Here is a 20,812-nt window from a genome sequence, read left to right on the forward strand (position 1 = left end):
TTTGGTTTAATAATTTAAAGTCACATGTTGAGAGCTGGACTGAACAATCGGCCCAACTTCCACACACAGCTTTCCTTTTGTGCCCAAAGTGGTTGGCCGGGAGGTAGTCAGGCTAAGCCCAGACTTGGCCTCCTCATTCTTGGATGGGCCTGGCCCAATGATGGGTTCTAATTGAAAGTGCCCACTTAATTTTTTGAGTATGATTTTCAGTAATAATTAAAAATTTTGGTACTTATTTGATAAAACATGTACTAAATTTTAGTGCACACATCAAATTTTCAGGATTTTTTTTTTTTTGGTAAAATTAAGGATAATAAGCTTTGTAGAGAGATTTGAAGCTCAAACAAATCTGCTATTGAACTTTTTGAAAACACTTTTCTGTTTTCAACAACATTTTTTTTTTCAAAATTTGTTCTAAAAACAGGTTTTTTTGTTTTACAAATTTCAAGTATTTTTAGTTGGTTTCTAGAGTGTTTCGAGCAATAATTAAAAATAAATAAATAAAAACACTTCAAAATCTTTTATATTGTATGGAAATGTAGAATAACCTCACAGAAAATAAATAGAGAAAAATATTTTTCATATTTGAATTTTTAAATAAAATTTTATTCCCGAAAATAATTGAAAACTATTTTCAAAAACAGTTTTTCGATACGAAAAGGTGCCTAGGGTAAATATATAAAGTTTTTCTATTTACAGTTTTATGGGTCAAGCATGGACTGATCTTTCACTCATCAAAGATTTTGTCTTAGGTATTTGATTTGGGAAATATTTCTGGGAAGCTGCAAGGAAAGTGTAAGGATTCTAGCATTGGAAACCCGTTCACTAAGCATTTCATCAACACATGGCATCAGAAAATGTCTCCTTGTAGGTTCCAAGACATGTTTGGTTCCCAAGAATCTTTAGGGTCAAGCCAGGGGACAGGTTTGCTCATGGAAAACAGAAAAAAAAAGTATGTTTGCTTTGTCTACTGACCTATGATTCAATGCTGATCTTCCCATGCTTGAGATCCATCCAGAAAGGTAAAGGAAAAGAAGCCATGGAAAACCGTTCAACAACCTTCAGAAATCAAAGAATTTGATTTACAAAAGCGTTTACAAAACCCCAGCCATCTTCAATATCCGGTCCTACCCAGTAACCACATATTACAGTCTCTGTGCCAGCACTTACATTCAAATGAAGTGAAACAGGTTCCCAAAATCGTCTCCCGGGCGCCATTTTATGGGGAAGGAAGCTCCAGTCCTCCACAGAAGAAATGCTTCTATCTGAGGTAATGGGTGTAAGAAGCTTCATTCCTGCAAATACAATTCAAAATGTCAGTTTGCAGATGCAAGAATAGACCATCAGGGAGTTTGGACGTCCTATGGAAATGGTCATTAGCATAAAGTGAAGCTGTTTTGTACTTGGGAGTATGATCAATAATGATTTGGGTGAGCAGAATAATTCCCATTTTCCATCATGTTCAACAATGACTCAAGTTCTGTGAGACAATTTCTGCCATCAAATGCTACCAAAGGAAAAGGGTAAGAAATGATAAATTTGCCTTGAAGAAATGTCAACTAAAAAAAAGAAAAGAAAGCAAGCATGTATTTGAGTTCTTCCCTAAAATTCTGGTTATCGTAGACAAATTCTCCAAGGCAATTTATAATTTCGACGTTGATTGGCACTCTCCTAGCAAGCATGGGGATTTGTTTGGCAATAAAGGGTCACATCGATATTTTTTTTGATAGGTAAAAGCAATTATATTAAGAGTGCCTAAAGAAGGCCACACAAAAGTATACATGATGTATAAAAGGCGCCCAAGGCCAAAAAAGAAGAGGGATGCACAAAAAACAACACTCTCGCCTCACTTACAACCCAGCCAAATAATCAAATCAAATAATGACAACAAACTAAAACCTAAATGCACTCTGACCTAATCCAAAAACATGCACATAAAGGACAGTACATAAAGAATGCACCAATATACCACTTCCATGAAATATATACGAGGTTTTCCATACACATGGTTTTAAGAAAAGATCCAAAAGAACTCCATGAATGAGAATTCACCCAAGGGGGTAGAAATATAACTCGTTAAGTTAGAGTGAATTTTTTTTTCAATTGAAAGTGGTAAACCTTCCACAAATAAATTCCTCTTACTTGATGATCTGAATTTAGGTAGTGTTTGTTTTTTTCTTAATTCTAAATAGAACTTTAATGCTTAATAGTGTTAAGTATTAGACTGTTTGTTTTTGTAATATTTTATTTCTATTAAGCATTAAAAGGTAAAGAAAAATTAGCATGTTATTTTTTCTATTTAGAAAAAGCCAAATATTTTGACTTTTTTTATTTAGTAAAAAGTTTGTAATAAATCATGAAAAAGTAAAAAAAACAAACGACCTAAAGTCTTAAATCAAATCACTTTCATCAAAAAGCTAAAAAAACAAACACCCTCTTAATCCCTTATTAAAGTTTACTAGTTTGTTTCATTTTTCCTTCACAGACATATATCCTGACCACCTTAAGAAACAAGATGAGCAATTGACTAAGATCTGGACTATTTTTAAGGCTGCTAAAGGTTGGCACGACAAGTACTAGTGCAAGAAGATTGGAGAAGAGACCTGTTCTAGTGGTTGCTTGACTTGAAAGTCTGCCCACAGCTGATTTCCTTTGATTCTTTTCCTGAAGGAAAGTCCCGCCAAGCATTAACTCAAAACACCAGCTACTAGCACATGATTCAATTAGTAATTATGACATCATTCAAGCAAGCCATAATATATAAACAACAGGTTTTAAACAGAAGTATTAAAACATAGTTTGTGCTTTTATTTACATTTGTTGCCAGAGTGCCAGAGGACATAAAAACTGGTTACAGATAAAACCCGTGATATTGAAAAAAACTCAGTCAGCTAATTAGGCAGGTCATAACACCAAGACAAACTTATTCAGGTTAGTTATTAAGCACCACTACACCAGTGGAGGATCACAAAGGTAATTTGCAAGACATCCATATGGTAAATCAGGTATAAAAGACAAAATGGGATACAAAAAAAAAAAAAAAAAGAAGAAGATAAAAATGATATGTTGATTCCTCAAATGCTGCTTCTGTTCCAATGCCTCATACAGGGTTCTGATCCTGACACCCACAGCCCATACCAGTGGAACAAAGATACAATAGATTCACATTATTTTTAGTTAGTATGAAAATTTGCCGGGCTTGGGAAAGGAAAAGGGCATAACTCTTTATATTCATGTGATCAAAGGGCATGTCCAATGGACCAGTGACTAATGTGAGAACAAAAGGAAAATCAAACCGGTTTCCAATGACAACAAATTCTATATCATTTTTTGGCAATGCTTGTGATTGAACTTAGTGGAAATATTTAAGAAGAGATCTCATGATTGATGTTGTCCAAAGATGAAATAATTTTCAGTTGTTAAAACTAGAAGAACCGAGAGATGTACTTTAGAATATAGACAAAATAATGTAGCACAGAATACTTCATTAAGATTAGAAGTATAAACGAGAAAACAGTGAAAATCAAGGGTAAGAGTATACCCTCCTCAAACATCCCATTTTTGCTATCTTGCTTTAACCATCCACAAGGATGGGGAGAACAAGGCATCGTTTGCTCCAGAATTAGTGTGATGGAAGAAACGATACAGGCTTCTAGTGTTATGATATGTGGAATAGCCATCAAAAAACAGAAGGAAAGATTTGAGAAGATGACTATAAGGCCAGTCATGAATATAGAAGAAACAACAACTTCAGTAAAAGAGGTAACCGAAATTTGGATTTTGACAAGAATGAGGGCTAACATGGAGCAATTGAGATAGTATTAGGGAGACAGCCATTTCAGAGAGCTCAACCATAAGCCAAGAACACCAAAAAATGCAAGCAGGGATGTAATTCAATTTGAATTATGGATGGAGCTACAAGAACAAAAAGAAGGCCAAGATCAACAAGGGTATATAGGGAAAAGAACAATATAGCCAACCCGGGAATTTGAGGCTTCATTAATTTGTTAAAATTGTAGCCAAAATCAATCAAATGAGTCAAATTTCCCAAATTTTACACAATATTTTTCCACAATCAGGACCACCTAAATCCAACTTAAGAACAACTATCCATATTGAATTCGGCAGTGCTGAAAACCCAATAATGAAATTGTTAAACCATCTACACGGTTGAGCTCAACAATGATGAAATCATAAAAATACTGAAATTAACACACACTATATTAACCAAGTCGTTCCAATTCAACTAAAGCAGAATGCAAATTCATCCACTTCCTCTCTGTATTTGATTTGCTATCTGTTTGGTTGGTGAGAAAATGTAAGAAAAATAAACCCGCACAACAGAGCCTAAAACCAACTCCTCGCTTTATTCTACTTGGGTTTTCCATTTCTTCTTTTGCTAAACCAAAACAACAGAAAACAGGAAGGAAAAAAAAAAAAAAAAAAAAACAGAGTCACAAATTTTCTTCCCTTTTCTTTTCTCAGCAACCAAACAGAGGGTTTGAAGTAAAAGCAGAGTTCCTCAAAGGATTTTCGTGATGGGTATTGGGGTCATACCTCAATTAGGGTTTGTGAAGCAGCAAGCGGCAAACAAAAACTGATGCAGACAAGGCACGCCATGAAAGCTTCACTCTTGCTACAGTACGTTTATGGGTTTTATAGGGGAAATGTGATGTTGTCACGGCGTCGTTTCTGTTTTTCCCCAAACAAGAGTGGACAAAAATACATTTTTGAGAGTTAAAAGGATGAAAAAGTCAATAAATAAACTCGTAATTGATAACATTTTTTAGAAGTATTTTTTTAAAATAAAAGTGTTATAATATTATATTATTATTTACTCATTAAAAAAATTCCATAAATTTGACATATCAACCATCAAATTACTTTTTGTATTATATATATATATATATATATATATATATATCTAGTCGGACCAAAAAGCGCACTTGGACATTACTAGGTGCAATTCGAGCTTAAACCAAACCCCAACCAAGAGGACCGGAAGCCCATGTGGACCAAATAAGTTGCATTAAGACTTAAGTAAAAAAAAAATTAATATTTGATATTATTAAGTAGCATTTAGATTTAAGTTAAATCAATATGAGTCATCCCATCTAAGTTGATGGATCGTGAACAATGATTGACTGAGGGATCGTGAGCAATGAATTGATTGATGATGAAGAAAGAGAATTCATCCAGGTGATAAATAGATTGTTTTAATTCTTTCAACACTATTCCACCCATTATATGTTACAAAACTCCATTAAATTCGATGAATTTATACTTGATGTTTCATAGTTGAATGCAATCATAAGTTCACATAGCTGAGAACACACAAAACTTCAATGCTAACAATTCATTTTACTTTGTTCTTCTAGAATTTAATGATAATGTGCCTTACTTGTATACCTTCAAAGAAAAAGTACATTCCATCTTCTGTTATACTAACAACTTCCAAAGACCAACCAGATTGCCGATTGCCGGTTGCCGGAAATGATAACACGAAGAGTTTCTATATTTCCCAGAGAAGAAAGCAGATAATCAACATCTGGAGCCACAGCCTCAACTAAAGTGTGAATTTCATTTGTTACGATATGAATTGCTGGTAATTTCTGCATCTCTTCATTAGATGTGTGTATTGTCTGTTGTGGTATCAGGAGGTTTTTGGAATGTATTCTGGAGAGAAACCGGCTTTTAAGGGTGTGAGGAGAAGGTCCATCCACCTGAAAGCAAAGACCAGAGAGCCATCACAGTTACAAATCTTCTAAAGTTTCAATTCCTCTCTGAAACAATGCCCTAAATAGTAGTACAACCTTGTACCACAGTTAGGGCAAACGTTAGGGCAGAACTCACAGTTAAGCACCAGGAGGTAAGTTTTGCATTTCACTTGCACTTCTTTTGGATTTGTGCTTCGATTTCTTCTCCCTTTTCTTACTCCTGTTCAGCAATCAAGGGATGGGATCAGTACAAGGAAAGGTAAGAAGGGTACTAGAATAGCACTGATCGGTTCTGAGTAGAAAGTGTATTAATTACTTGTCATGTGAGCTAGGATCCAAACAAAATTTCAGTTTTCGATCAATATGCTTCATGTCTTCAGTGGTAGGGACTTGATGTTTCATTACCTGTATGTACATCAAGCAACTTTAAATTAGCATATGAAGCTGATTTCCTCATTTAGTACTAATTTTGAAATAATGCAGCTATTGCAGATGAAGTGTGCTCCCTTTTGAGCCAATATCACTAAGTAAAATGGAAGCAGCCTGTTCCAAAGTAGAGATGACTGTGAAATATAACTAGTCCCGTACCCAAGAATCTATTGCGTTTAGAGATTCAGTGAGCTCTGAGAAGGCGTGTGAAAAATCCTGTCGAGAGAGGATGCTGCTCAGATATCTGCATTCAAGCATGCAATTGAAGAAGATTGAACCATGATTTCAGACAATAAACAGAATTATGTTCATGGACAATGGTAAGAATTAACCCAGACCCAACCCCACCATTTGGATGACTTAATTACTGTGCTATTGTGGCTTCAGCTACAAGACATGAAATATAATTTGCCAAAAAAAAAAGTGTGCTATTTTTAATTTGGATGACACTTGAGAAGCAGTTCAAAACCTCTCGAAGTCAAGAACTTGGTGCACCTCATTTGACCTCCGCAAAGCAGCCAATGCCAACTGTACAAAGTTGATGATAGGCAAAATTACAGGAAAATATATAATTCCATGAAATACAAGAGCAAAACTTGGATGATAAAGCTATTTAGCAGGGTCCAACTCCAATGACAGATTTAACAATGTTATCTCCTATGAACTTTAATTCATCTTCACCTTAAATCTTGCATGAATTCTGTTGAGGCATTATTAAAATCCTTTAGCAAGAAGAATGAACAGACGCAGTACAATTGTACCCAAAAAATTTGATTGAAGAGTGGCCCTTCAGAGACTGGTATTTCTGAAATTTTGTGCTTTGGCAAGCTCCGGATTGCATAGCAAATTCTATCTTTGAAAAAAAAAACCTACTGCAATATTAATCAAAAGACTCCTAATCGGCATAAAACTACTAACTTGATCAAAGTGTCATGCCATCAATCTGTGGGTTCTGCATCAAAAAAGGCCTCCGGAGATTATTAGAGGGTCTGTCAACAAGGGTCACCACTTCATTTTCAAGAATCATATTTTGGTAGGAGTAAAAATCGATAATGTATCTAAGAAACTTGTTTTGGTTTCAAGAAAAATGGAACTGTTGGATAGACAGAAAATTGAAATCTGAAAGGAAAAAAAGGGTCCATTAGGACCCAAACGAAGCTTGAAAAACTATAAATTCTCTGGAATCCAAAATTTGAGACCCCATCATTAGGATTTCCATAATATTCTATCTGTAATTTGAAGAGTGACATGAGTTTTTGGAGTTTGAAGGTAAAGAAAGCATATTTGTTTAGGGAAAAAAGAAGGAAAATGATGCATAGAAGAAATCTCAACACATCAAGAGTTCGAATAATGAAGAATACCTGGCCAGGAGGGAATAGAAGTGGCGCATCTGTGAGCATGGTCTTGTCTACTTCCATCTTTGCAGTTTTGTGCAAATCCTACAAAGATATTTAAGCAAATATCAGCACTTCTGTGGAGAAGATCGGAAGAGTAACGGGGGAATGTCCCCATGAGTTTATCTTAAACAACAGAACAAGCAACAAACAGACCAGCATGTTGCATGGCAATTAGTTTACATAACTGTTTTCAGTGTTTTGAATATCAAGCAATGATTTAGCCAAAAATTTTCAAGTGGGTCTATAGTTCATTGATTCTGAATAGGGGCAAAAACTCCAGAGGGCATTTTTGCCTGCTCTAAAGGACAAATACTTGAAAACAAACATTGAATAAAATTGAATGTGAAAAAATCTACCCAATGTGCATCCTGTTGAACCAGATGTCTGCCATTAGCTCAAGTCAGTCCCGTAAAATAAAGGGGCAGGAAATCATCTCTTTGTTCATTGTTGGATGGCTTGAAAATTCGGTATTCTTGTTATTAATTTCTGGAGGGTATTAGGGTCTTCCCAAATTGGTGCTGGATATTTTGGGGAGTTTGTACCTGAAGTGCCTAATTTTTATTTTTATTTTCTTTTTTGATAGGTATTCATGATTTCATAGATACTTTATACGAAAAAAATGCAAGGTTATATAACAGAGTTCTTTGTGCTTCTTGTCTAAACCTTTTGCATTTTTTTTGATAAATTTTTTGATGGATACATTGACTCAAAAGAATTCAGGTTGATTAAAAACATTCTCATTTTGCATGTAGAACCCTACTTACAGCATATCAATCACCAATAAAAAAACATTTCAGAGGCCAAAAAGGAAAAGGAAAACAAAAAAGGGAGCACCCAGCCTTCACGTCCATTTTTCCAAACAGCTCTCACCTTTCATCTCCATTGTTTGGAGAATATCAGAGAGATACAGCATTTGTGTGTAGAAAGACTATTCAAGAATCAGTGAGTGTAAAATGATAAGAATATATTATTCTTGTTTTCAAGAGAACCAAGGATTAGGGAGCAAAAATACAAGCAAAAAAAACCAATAATTACCTTCAACATTTGAAGCCGGTCATTTTTTGCTTGGCAGAACTCCTAGAGAACCAAAACTAATTGTCACCAATTGCAGCATAGAATATAAAATGAAATCAAGGTAACCATACGGTGAGACCAAGAGACCAATTAGAAAACAACAATTAAAGGGGAAAAAGGGAAATATTAGAAGTTTTTCTTGTGTAAGTATGAAAACAGAATCTGTATAAAAAGTGGATTGGCTAGACTAACCTCCATGTCATCAACAAAACCTTCAACTGAACGATATGGTGCAAAAACAATAAGATCAAAATCTAGACTCTGCAATATAAGAGGCAAATATATGAAAAAAAATGAAAGCACAAGGAAGATAGAGCAAGCAATATCATAAGAGGCATATCCATGCCTGAAGAACTATCATCTCATTATTGAGAATCATTTGGTGATCTTGTGCAATCCCCTTACCGAGCTCCTCCGCTGATACATGGTTTTCTTCTATCTTACAAGCTGCATATATGCAGGTTAACCTACAGAAATAGAGTCATTTCAATTCAATAAATATACTATCAAGTAATACTCATGACAATGAATCTCAGTCCAACATGATCACAAATGAAAATGCCATGGTATGATACGGATGTATATTAAAATCATAAATATGTAAAAGGGAACACACAGACGGGCAGACCCAGACATTTTCCTTTAGGGGTGACAGGGAACCAAGTAAACATATTAAAATAATACTCTCTTTTACTTTAAGAAATACTAAAAATGATACAGGGGGTTAGTATTATAGTATAAAAAAATTCATGGTCACCATCCTATTATTTTTTAATGAGCCTTTTTGTAAACACTTAAAAGATAAGAGGGGCTTTTGAAAACTTAGGTGAGGTTGAGAGAGCATGACCACCCTTGCATTGTCATGCACAAAGGGTAAGGAAGCTTTTTCCACTTGGGAAGAAGAGACGCCAATCATAACACAGACCAAACTTTCCTATGCCTAGACAGATTCCTTGATCTCCAATTTTCATATTGGAAGTTATAAGTATCAGCCAACTTAATGGCATAAAAGTGAAATAGATCTAAATCAATCTTACATTATGTGTTTTGGGTGATGTTCCATGACCGACCACTGCAGATAAAACCTTTTGTAGTATATGAGAGCTGTTGCCTGCAAAAGATAAACCAATTGAAGAAGGACAACTCTAAAATCCCAACATATTACTTTCAATTTCCATTTTCCTAAAGAAACACAGGTACCTGAATTTTGTGAGGGAAAGAGAAGGCTGCACATACTTCTTGAATCTTATACTCATAGAATGACCGCATAAATCGTTCTTCTTCAAAATTAAGTGGTTTGGGTCGAGAACGCTTTTCAGCTAAATTGTAAACAAGAAGAGACTGTCATAAAGATAGCAGTAGGATATGCTCACCACAAAAATCTTAAGCAAAGCAATCAAAAATCTGAGAGAGAATCAAATACAAATGCTATGAAAAAGGAAAGAAAAAAAAAAAAGGAGAAAGGAAGTTGACAAGAGAGCATTTACCATTGTCTTTTGCACTAATTTGAGGTTCAGGGTATTGCAATGACCCATCAGCATCTACTTCAATGCGTGTTACTCCATACTTCACAACATATTAGTAGATTGTTGTCAGTGGAATAATGAAACTCAAATGATTCCTTGACAGATTTTCTTGACGTTGGAAAAAGCAAACACTGAAAAGAAAAAAGGAAGAAGTGCACAACAAATTTCTAAGAACTCTTTTCTTAGAAATTTGTTTTCATGGGTAAAGATGTACATAGATATAGGTTTTATGTCTTTATTTGATTTTGTAGATTGGTTGGTTTCTTGTTAAGAGAGGGAGTTGTTTTTTGTGTTCTCTTGTTCAATGTGCTTTTAGGTGTTATTTGTATACGTCCCATGTACATTGGTGCATAGTCTTTTAGCACTTTTTCATTTATTTGCATTATTTTCTTATCAAAAAAAGAAGAAGTGCACAACAAATGCAGCTAATTTAAGTGTTCTGCATTAAGCCACAACATCCCCAACTTTGATAAGTATTCCAGACAAAAACCATAAGAAGGCCTAGTCACAATATTTGCCTATATATACATAGGCAAATAAAGTGCCTAAAAATAGGGGGCAGGTGCAAATCATGTATAGAGGAAGTATACAGAAAGCTCCTCACAGAGAAGAAGAGAAATAGAAATAACACCATAACAACATTAGCTGATAACAGGAAAAAAAAAAAAAGATCTTACAAAGAGCAAGACTCCAACCCTATAGGAGCTCTAAATCATTCTAACAACTTGACAAAGAAGTCTTTCAAGGTCTGGTCTGAAACACACTTATCTTTAAACACTTTTCCCTCCCTCTCTTTCCACAAGCACCAGAACAGGCATATTAGAGCCAATCTCCAAACCTTTCTTCTTCTTTTCTCCAAGTGGACATGCCAACTAAGGAGATCTTTAACTATCCTAGGAAGAACCCACTGATATACAAAAAATTTCAATAACAGATTCCAAAACAACCTAACTCTGTCACAATGAATAAGGAAGCAGCTTACTGTTTCCTCAACCATCTTACATACACTGCATCTGTTGATTAAGGACCAACACCTCTTGATCAATTGGTCAATAGTAAGAATCTTCTTCCACGTAGACTCCCAAACAAAGAAACAAGTACAAGAATTAACTGAAAAAAGCCGTTCCTCCTCTCTCCTCCAAGCCATCATGTCCACCTCTATCACTGGCACCCTAATGGAATGAATGCACTCTAAAAATTGACTCACCATCTTCAGCTCCCCATCCTGAAAGGGTCTAAGAGAACAGGGGTTTCAATTACCTTGGTCTCCCTCCACCACCCATACATCTGCCACTCTTGCATTCCTGGTCAACAAGACTATAAAGAGACAAAAAAGCTTCCTTTAGAAAGCACTCTCCAATCCACCTATCCAACCAACCAAAACCTGGTCCAAACCCATTCACTACCAATATTAAACTCCTCATTTTCAACTCTTGCCATCCCCTTCTAATGGCTTTCCATAATTCCAACTTAAATGCTTCTCATTTGTAGTCTACTCCATTCTCCATCTAACTCCCCAAACCTGCCCCTAATAACTCTCCTCAACCACTTAGCAAGCAAGATCCTGTTTAGGATAGGGAATCTTTTGATTCCTAATCCTCCATCCTTTTTTTCCCAAACACGTGGACTCATAAGATAAAGCTTTCTACCCTTGACTTGATTCCCCTATAAGAAGTCTCTTGGATCTTCTCCCATCTGGTTACGAATGCCTTTGGAATGACCATTTACAACTTGAAATAGGTCGGCAAGCTTGAAAGCAGACTTTATCTACCTCCTTTGGACAAATATTATTGTTCCAAGATGCCAACTCCTTATAAACACTCCTCCACTGAATTCCATGTTGAGAAAGAATTAAAATATGCACCTAAAGGTAGTCCTAGATAGGTAGAGAGAAAGTCACCCACGCTGCAACCAAGCAAACAAGCCTCTCAACTCCTTCCACCTCTCCTACCAAGATCATCGCATTCTTTGGTAAATTAATCTTCAATCTTGACACTAACTCAAATCAAGTCAGAACCCACCAAACATTTCTCAACTACTCCTCACAAACCTCGTAGAACAACAGTGTATCACATGCAAAAAGAAAATGAGTCACCTCTTCCCTACTCCCCTAGCCTAGAAGCCACTAACAAGACCCTCTTGTACACCCTTGAAAAGAACTCTGAGTTAGAGCTTCCATTACCAACACAGGTAAATAAGAAGAAAGAGGATCACCCTTCTTCGAACTTCTAGAGCATTGAAAAAACCCAATCAAAGTGTCATCCACCATGCCTAATTCCCATGTGTTCCATAATTGAAAGAAGAAATTTCCAATTCACATGATCATACACTTTCTCAACATTTAACTTGCACACTAACCTTGCATTTGAGATCCCCCTCCTGGAATCTATTGCCTCGCTCGCTATTAAAGCAGCATCTAAAATCTATGTGTCCTCCACAAAGGCATCTTGAGATTATGGTACCACCTCTCCAATGATCTTCATGAAGATCCTGGAACAACTAGCAATTCACTATTTTTTAAAATATCAATGCGCTCTTGGTAAAGTTCTACTACTTTCTGAAAAGTCTCTAATTAAAAGTACACTTACAGGAAACTAATTTCACATTAATGTAGCTTGACATATGCAGTTAAGAGTATCCCAGGCAAGCCAACTTCATCCTCAAGGGACTTTTTAAGAAATTACCAAGGGTGGCTAATTTTTTCTCTGACACTTAAGATTACTAAGAGGCTAATAGTCAGAACCAGAAGGGAAGAGACTTAAATTAAGAATCCAAAAGATCATAGTTGATGGATATACTTCACTATCAAGTCATTCAATTAAAGATGCAGATTTCCAAGACTTCTATATCTTCCTAACACAAAGGTTGATGTTAATATTGATATTGGGACATGTTGAGGTCTCAATATCTAATGTCCTTTTTTGAACTCCATCCCGCCATCCTTCGTTCTCTTCTTTTCCTTTTTCTTCATTCTCTTTAAAGGAGTTCCCTTCCTCTTCTCATGCACACCTTGTTCTCAATAAATTTTCATTTTTCATAATAGACGCAAAATAATTTTTTTTTTACAGATTTTATCATTTTATTTTATAAGTCTGGACCCACTTATTTGATGCTTGATAAGATTCTAGAGTAATGCTCATCAGTTTTCTAGTTTAATAAAGGAACAAAACTTAGGGCACTTGCCGAGCCACTCATTCAAATGCACAATTATTTGATTAAGACTTTATTTTATTGTAGCCAATAAAATTTCACATTACTCATCCAACACAACAACAAGAAATCATACCAAATACCCAAAAACCCCAATATCTTCATTTCATGGCAGAACCCATTAACCTCCCCATTTATTTATCATTACTGAGCCAGCGATATCAAATAAAAGTAGAAAATATATGCAAACATAAACATTCATATATGTAATGAAGCAGGAATGTCTCCATACCTTCTCCAATGTTTGTTTTGCTCTCTGATTGGCAGCTTTGTACTTTTCAATCTACAGAATACACACATTCTCAATCAATGTTGTCAATACCATTTCATTCAGTCAAACAAGTTTGTGTTTCACGAAATTTTCGAATATACTAAGAACCTCATAAATGGTATCATTGCTTATTTTGAAAATTCATTAAATCACACCGTTTGGTTGCCGAGAAAAAAAAAAAGGTTCCTTGTTCTCTCAGCAATCAAACAGAGAACATAACGATATATAACTCCATTTCGCTTTTGATAAAATTCAAGAAACAACAATAAACAACAACAAAAAAATTATGGCACTTAAAATTCTGTGGTTTTCCTGCGTTTTCACGGCAACCAGACAGAGAGTAAAATGAGGGAGTGTTACCAGGTCTTGAGGAGTGAAGATCCACTTAGATCGGTGAGTGGAGGTTTGGAAATCGGCCATGCCCACTCGGAAACCCTAACTCGGAGTTGCTTCCGAGTTTACAGGGTGTGCTTTGATTGAAGAACGGGTTACTGCTAAACGACCTCTAGTCATATACGTATACAGTTATGTGCCTGCACCTGGTTTTTAGAGTTTCCTAGAAAATAAACATAAAAATATATAATTTTTCTTCTTTCCTTTTTATTTTTCATAGATTAATTAGGTGTTATTTGGTATCTGTTTTTTAAAATAGTTATGAGAAAATAATTTTTAAGAACAATTTTTAAAAATTGTTTTGTAAAATAGAAGTTTATTTGAGAATCTAAAATTGTTTTTAATATTTTTAAATATGTTTTAAAATTTATTTTTTTTTCATAGTTTTTTTTTAATTATTATATATGTTTGTATAATCATTCTTTAAAACGGTTCTCAAAAAACGGTTGAAAATAACTAAAAAAAGTTCTCTAAAAACATCTTGTTTTATATTTTTTGATAATAGAAAACAAGGAAAAAGAAAACAAAAAACAGTTTATAATTGTCAAACGTATTTTTTCAGTTTATTATTCTAAAAAAACATAAAACTATTTATGAAAACAGTTCCCAAACAAGGCTTTAATTGCCTCTGTTTTATTTTTGCTTCAAGTTATTTTTAATTTTTTAAAATTCTTTTACTAAAATTATCACCCAAAAAATATATCCAAACGACACATACAATAACATGGTCAAAAAATAAATTATCACGGTCTCATGAAAAATTTGATGATTCAATGTGGTATCAGATCTTGGTTTGACACAAGGTCTCGTGTTCAAGCCTTTGTTTCATTGGATATAAATCAAAATTCTATTCGTCTTTTCATGTACGGGTATAAAACTACATATAAGGGAAGGTGTCAAGGAGCAAGATATGCATATTGAATCAAAATTCTAAAAGTTTAAACTTCTAAGAAAATTGACTGTTTGAGACTTACTTTCTAAGTAAAAGCTCTAATTTACGAAACTTTTTATTCAAATATTCATATATGTAAAACTCGATCCCCATGATATAAGGATGAGCAACTTTAAAAACTTGTATTGAGTGCTTGTATGAAATTAGAATTGCTAGTAATTTTACATACTCCCTATCACATGATGGAAGCTGGTAAAATCGGAAGTCGTTATGTAAAACCGAAAGTCATTATATAAATCTGGAAGTCGTTACCTTAACCACAATGATGGAATTAGACATTGAAGGCAAAACTAGTGATTAGTGTGAAGTATAATATTAATTTTATGTTACATACACTTATGAATGCAAGTCTATGCCCTCGTGGTTTTAAAACGAATCTACTTATATTGTGGCGATTAAATCCTCGATCATTTGTTATAAGTATTAATTCAAGTCCATACAATCATTATCCTAATCATCTTATTCATGATTCATCAAACTTCAAATATTTTGGGTTAAAGATTAATCATATAAAATATTATTTTTTTAAGCTTATTCATATTCACATTCATGACTTAAAACACATCTTATAATTAAATTATTACTTTCGATTTTAAAATGCATTTATACATGCTAGATGGGTTGGTTACCGGTGGCCAGGTGGCAAGCATTTGGTCCTTACTTTGACATTCCTAATCTTCTTGCCAACCAAACAGGGCAATTTCATGGTATAACAGTTTTTAGCTTCCAATATATCATGAAAAATTCATGGAACTGGCTGTATCCTGTATGATATTGTGCTTGATGGTGTAGTGGTTTTCTTCCGTGAAAATTTCCCTTTCTGTTCAATAAATTCTTATCATATTGACAGCTATAAGGGCTATTATAGAAAATGAGTGAAATTTAAGGGAGATGCAATAGAAGAAACATATCAAAAGCAGCTTTCTTCTATAAGATTGAGACCCTAATTTTGGGGTGGTTCAAACTCATGAGTCAAAGAAAAAAAAAATTGAAAAACCAAAATTCAAAACATAAAGAATCAAAATATGTTTTGTTGATGGGATTGTCTTCTATTTCTTGCAGTTCAGCTGTTTGAAAATTTGTCCCATTTGATTTTTCAAATTTGTTGATTGTTTCTGGTGTAGAAACTCTTACTGTTGCCTCTGATTCAAAATGAAATTATTGTTTCCATTGTAGTGTAGAACACATGCTGAAACTCACTAAACTAAGCCTGTTATAAACTCCCAAGTTTTTGATATCTTCTCAAGTTTTCCTTGGACTCTACCTGACTCCTTTCATCATTGAAAACTCTGGCCATGTTCCAAGTACAATTTCTTGGGTGAGGGACGAAAGGAGATGGGATATCTTGCATAGAAAATACTCTAGTTTATTGATACAGGTCTTTGAATTAGTCTATGTTTTATCAGTATATACTAAGTAGATAAACAGATACATCTCTGACGTGGAAACGGTTGGTTATTATGTGATACCCATCTTGAATTTTTCTGGGTGTGTGCTTGGATGACGATGCTTATGTTACCTTCAAAGCATAAATTTGAATGAGCCGTGCTTCTGATTGGTTTTTATATATTTGTTGCTTTTTCACTGAAAACAAAAACTCTGTTTTTCCTTTTTGGCAATGGAGTTGCCTTGAAAGAAGCTGCATTATCTTTTGTTTCATTCATTGGATTCAAACTATGTTGATTTGGTCTTATCTGCTGATGAATTCTATCATTGGCTTTGTTATCGAAATTGAGCCTATGTTTCATCATAGATTTGTAAACACCCTTCTGTTCTTTTCTTCTTTATTTCCATAGCATTGATGCTTCTTCAACCAAATTGTATCAATGTTGTGACAAAGTTAATGTTCATTAGGACATCTTAGCTAGGTTTTTCAGCCTCAGTAGATGGTTCATATCCGATTCATGATGGACCATCAAGGAAAAAAACAATCAAATCGTCAACTTAGTCACCTATTCTGATTTCCATAGCAGCTTTTGAGCTGTTGTAAGCTTCTACTTTTGTATCATGGGCTGAGAGATTGTGCCAAAATAGGAGGCTAAAAATCACTCACTCGCAGAAAATAAGGGCCTGTTTGTTTAGTGTTTTCAAGAACTGTTTTCTGTTCTTGAAAACAAAAAACACAAAAAACTCGTTTGGTTGAGAGAGTGATTTTTGTTTTTGTTGTTTCCCGTGTTCTCAAAATGACACTGTTTAGAGAACAACAAAATCTTGTTTTCCCTGTTTTTTTTACTGTTCACAGAACAAAATTAAACAAAAAAAAACAATCTGTTTCCCGTGTTTTTTTTTTCTTCCCGTTTTCATCTCTTCTCCAACACAGTGGCTCGCCTCTTCTTGATTTTTCCCGTTTCTCAGTTTTGATTCAAGGTTCGTGAAATTTAAATCCAATCGCACAATAGCAAAGAGACCCCTAAAACGGATCCAGAAAACGCAGGGAGCAAAAGAATGGGGGATGGGTTTTCTTGGGAATCAAACGGGGGTTGCAGGGTTTTTGCTTGGATTTTCTCGGAAATCAAACGAGGATGAATTTTCCCGGAAATCGAATGGGGGATGGATTTTCTTGGGAATCAAACAGGGGTTGCAGGGTTTTTGCTTGGATTTTCTCGGAAATCAAACGAGGATGAATTTTCCCGCAAATCGAATGGGGGATGGATTTTCTTGGGAATCAAACGGGGGTTGCAAAAAAAAATAATAATAATAATAACATGATTAGATTAGTACCTGTGAGGATTGAGAGTGGCAGAGGAAAATAGGGCCTTTTACGGATTCTCTCGGCTGGAGGGCAACTTAGAAAAGGGCTTCTTGATGCCCGATGAGAGAAGTGGGTGGAGAAGTGAGTGGCATTTTGAATTTTAGATTTAGTAGAGATAAAAAAAAATTAACATCATGAGAACAATTTTATCTCAACTTAATAAAATATGCTATAATTTTTAATAAAGTTAAAGATTAAATAAAAAAATATTAATAAAAATAATTTTATTATGTTTGATTTATTTTAAAAAAATATAAAAAATATTTTTATTTTTAAATTAATAAAATAAATAATTTTTTTAATTTAAATGAACTATATATCTAAAAATTATTTATAAATTTATAATATAAAATTACTTGAAGAAAATATTTTATTAATTAGAAAAGAAAAAAAAAATCTTTCAAACATGTTTTTTGTTTTATTTGTTCTAAATTTTTTTTTTTATTAACTCAACCAAACATGTTTTTTTGTTTTTGAGAACAAAAATTGTTTTTCAAAATTCAGTTCCCAAACACAATTTTTTTTTTAAAAAACACCAAAAACTGTTCTCAAAAATTGTTTTCCAGAACAATTTTCAAAAACAGCAACCAAACAGGCCCTAAGAGTTTTATGCGTATGACATAAATGATAAAGCAACTGGGGATTCAAATCCACTTTGGTTGACAAGTGAAATCCATAAAACTTTGATGAGATTTTAGACAATTCATCGCTTCAATGAATTTTAAGCCTTGATTTCAGAGTTTAAATTGTTATAAACTGTTAGTGAAGTTATTCATGTATTTGGAGACAGGTGCTAGCTAAATAAATCGCACTGTCATATAGGTTATATTATACTTGAAAAAGATATAGCAATGAGTACAGAACAAACCCTCTTATTACATATATTATGATCATGATGGGGGAAAGACGACAACAGGCTATTAAACAAGAAAACAGTGCATAGCTTCTTTAGTACTTATACAGTTTCTTAGTTGTCCCACTAGAAACTTGATTGGAGGTAGTCAACCACATTCTTGTCCAATTGGAAAGCCTTAGTGAGAACATCAGCAGAGATGGGTGGATTTGATCCAAAGACTGCATTTGCTATTGTGATCACACCAGGGTTTTGGCTGCCCAGAGCAGCAATGGCAACTGCATTAGTATGCCCAACATTGAGCTGGAAGTGAATGAGACTGATAGGGAACACAAAAACATCACCCTTGTTGAGGACTTTGCTAATGAGGCGGTTGTCAGGGTTGGATGTGACAAATCCAACATAGAGAGTCCCCTTCAAGACGACTAGGATCTCAGTGGCACGAGGGTGAGTGTGAGGAGGGTTTAGGCCATACGGTGCATAGTCAACACGTGCCATGGATATGCCAAGAGTGTTGAGTCCTGCTATTTGGGCAACGTTTACAGGAGTGACAGTTGACCCAACTGGATTTGACGTGTTTCGTGGGATATGCAGCCCTGAAAAGAAGAAATCTTCTGGTGTGGCAAGCTTGGGGTCCTTGCAGAACTTTCCATTTACAAACACTGCATGATAAAAAAAAGTCCGTTAACATCATACAGTTATAGATAGTATACTTATGTGTGCTCTATTACATGCCATGCAGAGAAAGTACATCAAGGTATATGATTTATAGACATCTCTTGGCAGAAATGTTGCAGGCTGGGGTTATTCATTTAAATACAATTACAGGGCCATTATTGTAGATCCCAAGCATGGAAAGAATGAGTGAGCTTATCCATACCAGCAGCCTTCGGATCATCAATAGCAACACAAGTGTCCTGCAGCGGGCTAGGGTCATAGGCATAGGCAAGAGAAAAGGCCAACCCCATGAAGGTGGCAGCCACAAGGAAATGAACACCTCTCACCATTGTAAGCTGTCTAACAACCACAATTTTCTAGGAAACAAATTTGGCTATGTTCCGAGTACTACTGCTTGGTTGAGGGGTAAGAAATATATGAAACATGTCTATTTATAGATAAGAATCCTTGAATTAGTCATGGTTTTTTTTTTACCTAGATTAAGTATATAGAGTTACTAAGTCCTCAATTGGATAAGATTTTTCTATTTCATAAATGAATTGTTCTTCAACTACTACGAGCATTTTTATAAACTTTGCTTGTGCCTATACATCTTTGAAACGGAAGTTATCTTAAAACTTTCTTTCTCTATGCAATTGAAAATCTCATTGCCATCAATTTTGGCTGGTTCAATTTTATATCAATGACTTCATTGAAGCATTAGTAACTTATATTCCACACTCAAGTTCACATGGACTATACAAATCCTTACTATAGTGGATTCTATATCTATTTTCTAAATGGAAATTCTGAATCACCTTTTTTTTTTCTGTTGTCATTGACATAGAAGCAGACAAAACTCAAAGCATGGATTTGAATAAGTCATGCACCAGAGTGCTCTCTATATCATCAACCTAAGAGTGGGTTTTGTTACTGACTCTACAAAAAGCTCCCTTTTTTATTTTTTATTTTTATTATTTATTTTTTCTCACAATGGAATCATTTTGTTTTCAAACATTGATGATTGATGTAAATCTAATTCTCTGATGTCAAAAAATCAGTTCATGGAAGTTGTTGAAATCCAAGATTTACTTGGGTTTGCCAATGGGAATTGCCCCAGATCCAAACCCTCTTGTTGTCTCATTTGGGTTAGAAAACATGCATTGGCAAATCAGCTCATAATGTTTTGTGGGTGTCCATACACAAGTGTCCTGCAGTTGGGTAGGTCAAAGGCAGAGGCAATAGAGAGTGAGAGAACGACAGGAGCCAACAGTTAAGGCAAGGACTACTAGGAATTTGCACATGAAAAATGTTTTAAAATATTTGAGTAGGAGACTTAACGTGAGTCTATGTTTCATGGATATTTTCCAATTCAAGATGAACCATCCTTCACGTTTTTCCCATCTTCTTTTCCTTTGCTTACAGTCTTACACTAACACAGCTTTGACATGGAAGTGTTCAAACTTCAAAAGGCATTTTCTCTAATGTAAACAACAATTTCAATTTCTTCTGATCAAATGGTCTAATGTGTTTGGTTCTCAGATATCTTAAGTTAATTACTTCTGAATCAAGATTTGATCA

The 20,812-nt window shown here is 34.7% G+C and overlaps 2 protein-coding genes across 5 annotated transcripts; both read right to left on the reverse strand.

The window, feature by feature from the left end:
* Positions 1-1,040: 1,040 nt before the first annotated feature.
* On the reverse strand, positions 1,041-14,244 carry LOC100252789 (cyclin-H1-1). 4 transcript variants are annotated; one of them, XM_059742930.1, is made up of 17 exons: positions 13,985-14,156; positions 13,586-13,636; positions 12,502-12,633; positions 10,105-10,183; positions 9,818-9,936; positions 9,655-9,728; positions 8,964-9,084; positions 8,810-8,878; positions 8,579-8,620; positions 7,508-7,585; positions 6,616-6,674; positions 6,306-6,390; positions 6,034-6,122; positions 5,854-5,937; positions 4,558-5,723; positions 2,604-2,664; positions 1,041-1,295 (listed from the first exon to the last, which is right to left on the reverse strand). In XM_059742930.1, exons 1-14 carry the CDS (start codon positions 14,042-14,044, stop codon positions 5,856-5,858), a joined length of 1,140 nt encoding a protein of 379 aa, XP_059598913.1. In that variant the 5' UTR covers positions 14,045-14,156; the 3' UTR covers positions 1,041-1,295; positions 2,604-2,664; positions 4,558-5,723; positions 5,854-5,855. The 4 variants fall into 4 exon arrangements, with proteins under 4 accessions (XP_059598913.1, XP_059598914.1, XP_059598915.1 ...); XM_059742931.1 differs by having other exon boundaries at positions 2,604-2,704; XM_059742932.1 differs by lacking the exon at positions 12,502-12,633 and having other exon boundaries at positions 13,985-14,244.
* A 4,316-nt stretch (positions 14,245-18,560) lies between these two features.
* On the reverse strand, positions 18,561-20,080 carry LOC100242546 (putative germin-like protein 2-1). Its single transcript, XM_019224962.2, has 2 exons — positions 19,455-20,080; positions 18,561-19,236 (listed from the first exon to the last, which is right to left on the reverse strand). The coding sequence occupies exons 1-2, from the start codon at positions 19,579-19,581 to the stop codon at positions 18,701-18,703; spliced, it is 663 nt and encodes a 220-aa protein (XP_019080507.1). The 5' UTR covers positions 19,582-20,080; the 3' UTR covers positions 18,561-18,700.
* Between the last annotated feature and the right edge of the window lie 732 nt (positions 20,081-20,812).

The sequence above is a fragment of the Vitis vinifera genome, chromosome 14 (genome assembly GCF_030704535.1).
Source record: "Vitis vinifera cultivar Pinot Noir 40024 chromosome 14, ASM3070453v1".
Taxonomy (NCBI): domain Eukaryota; kingdom Viridiplantae; phylum Streptophyta; class Magnoliopsida; order Vitales; family Vitaceae; genus Vitis; species Vitis vinifera.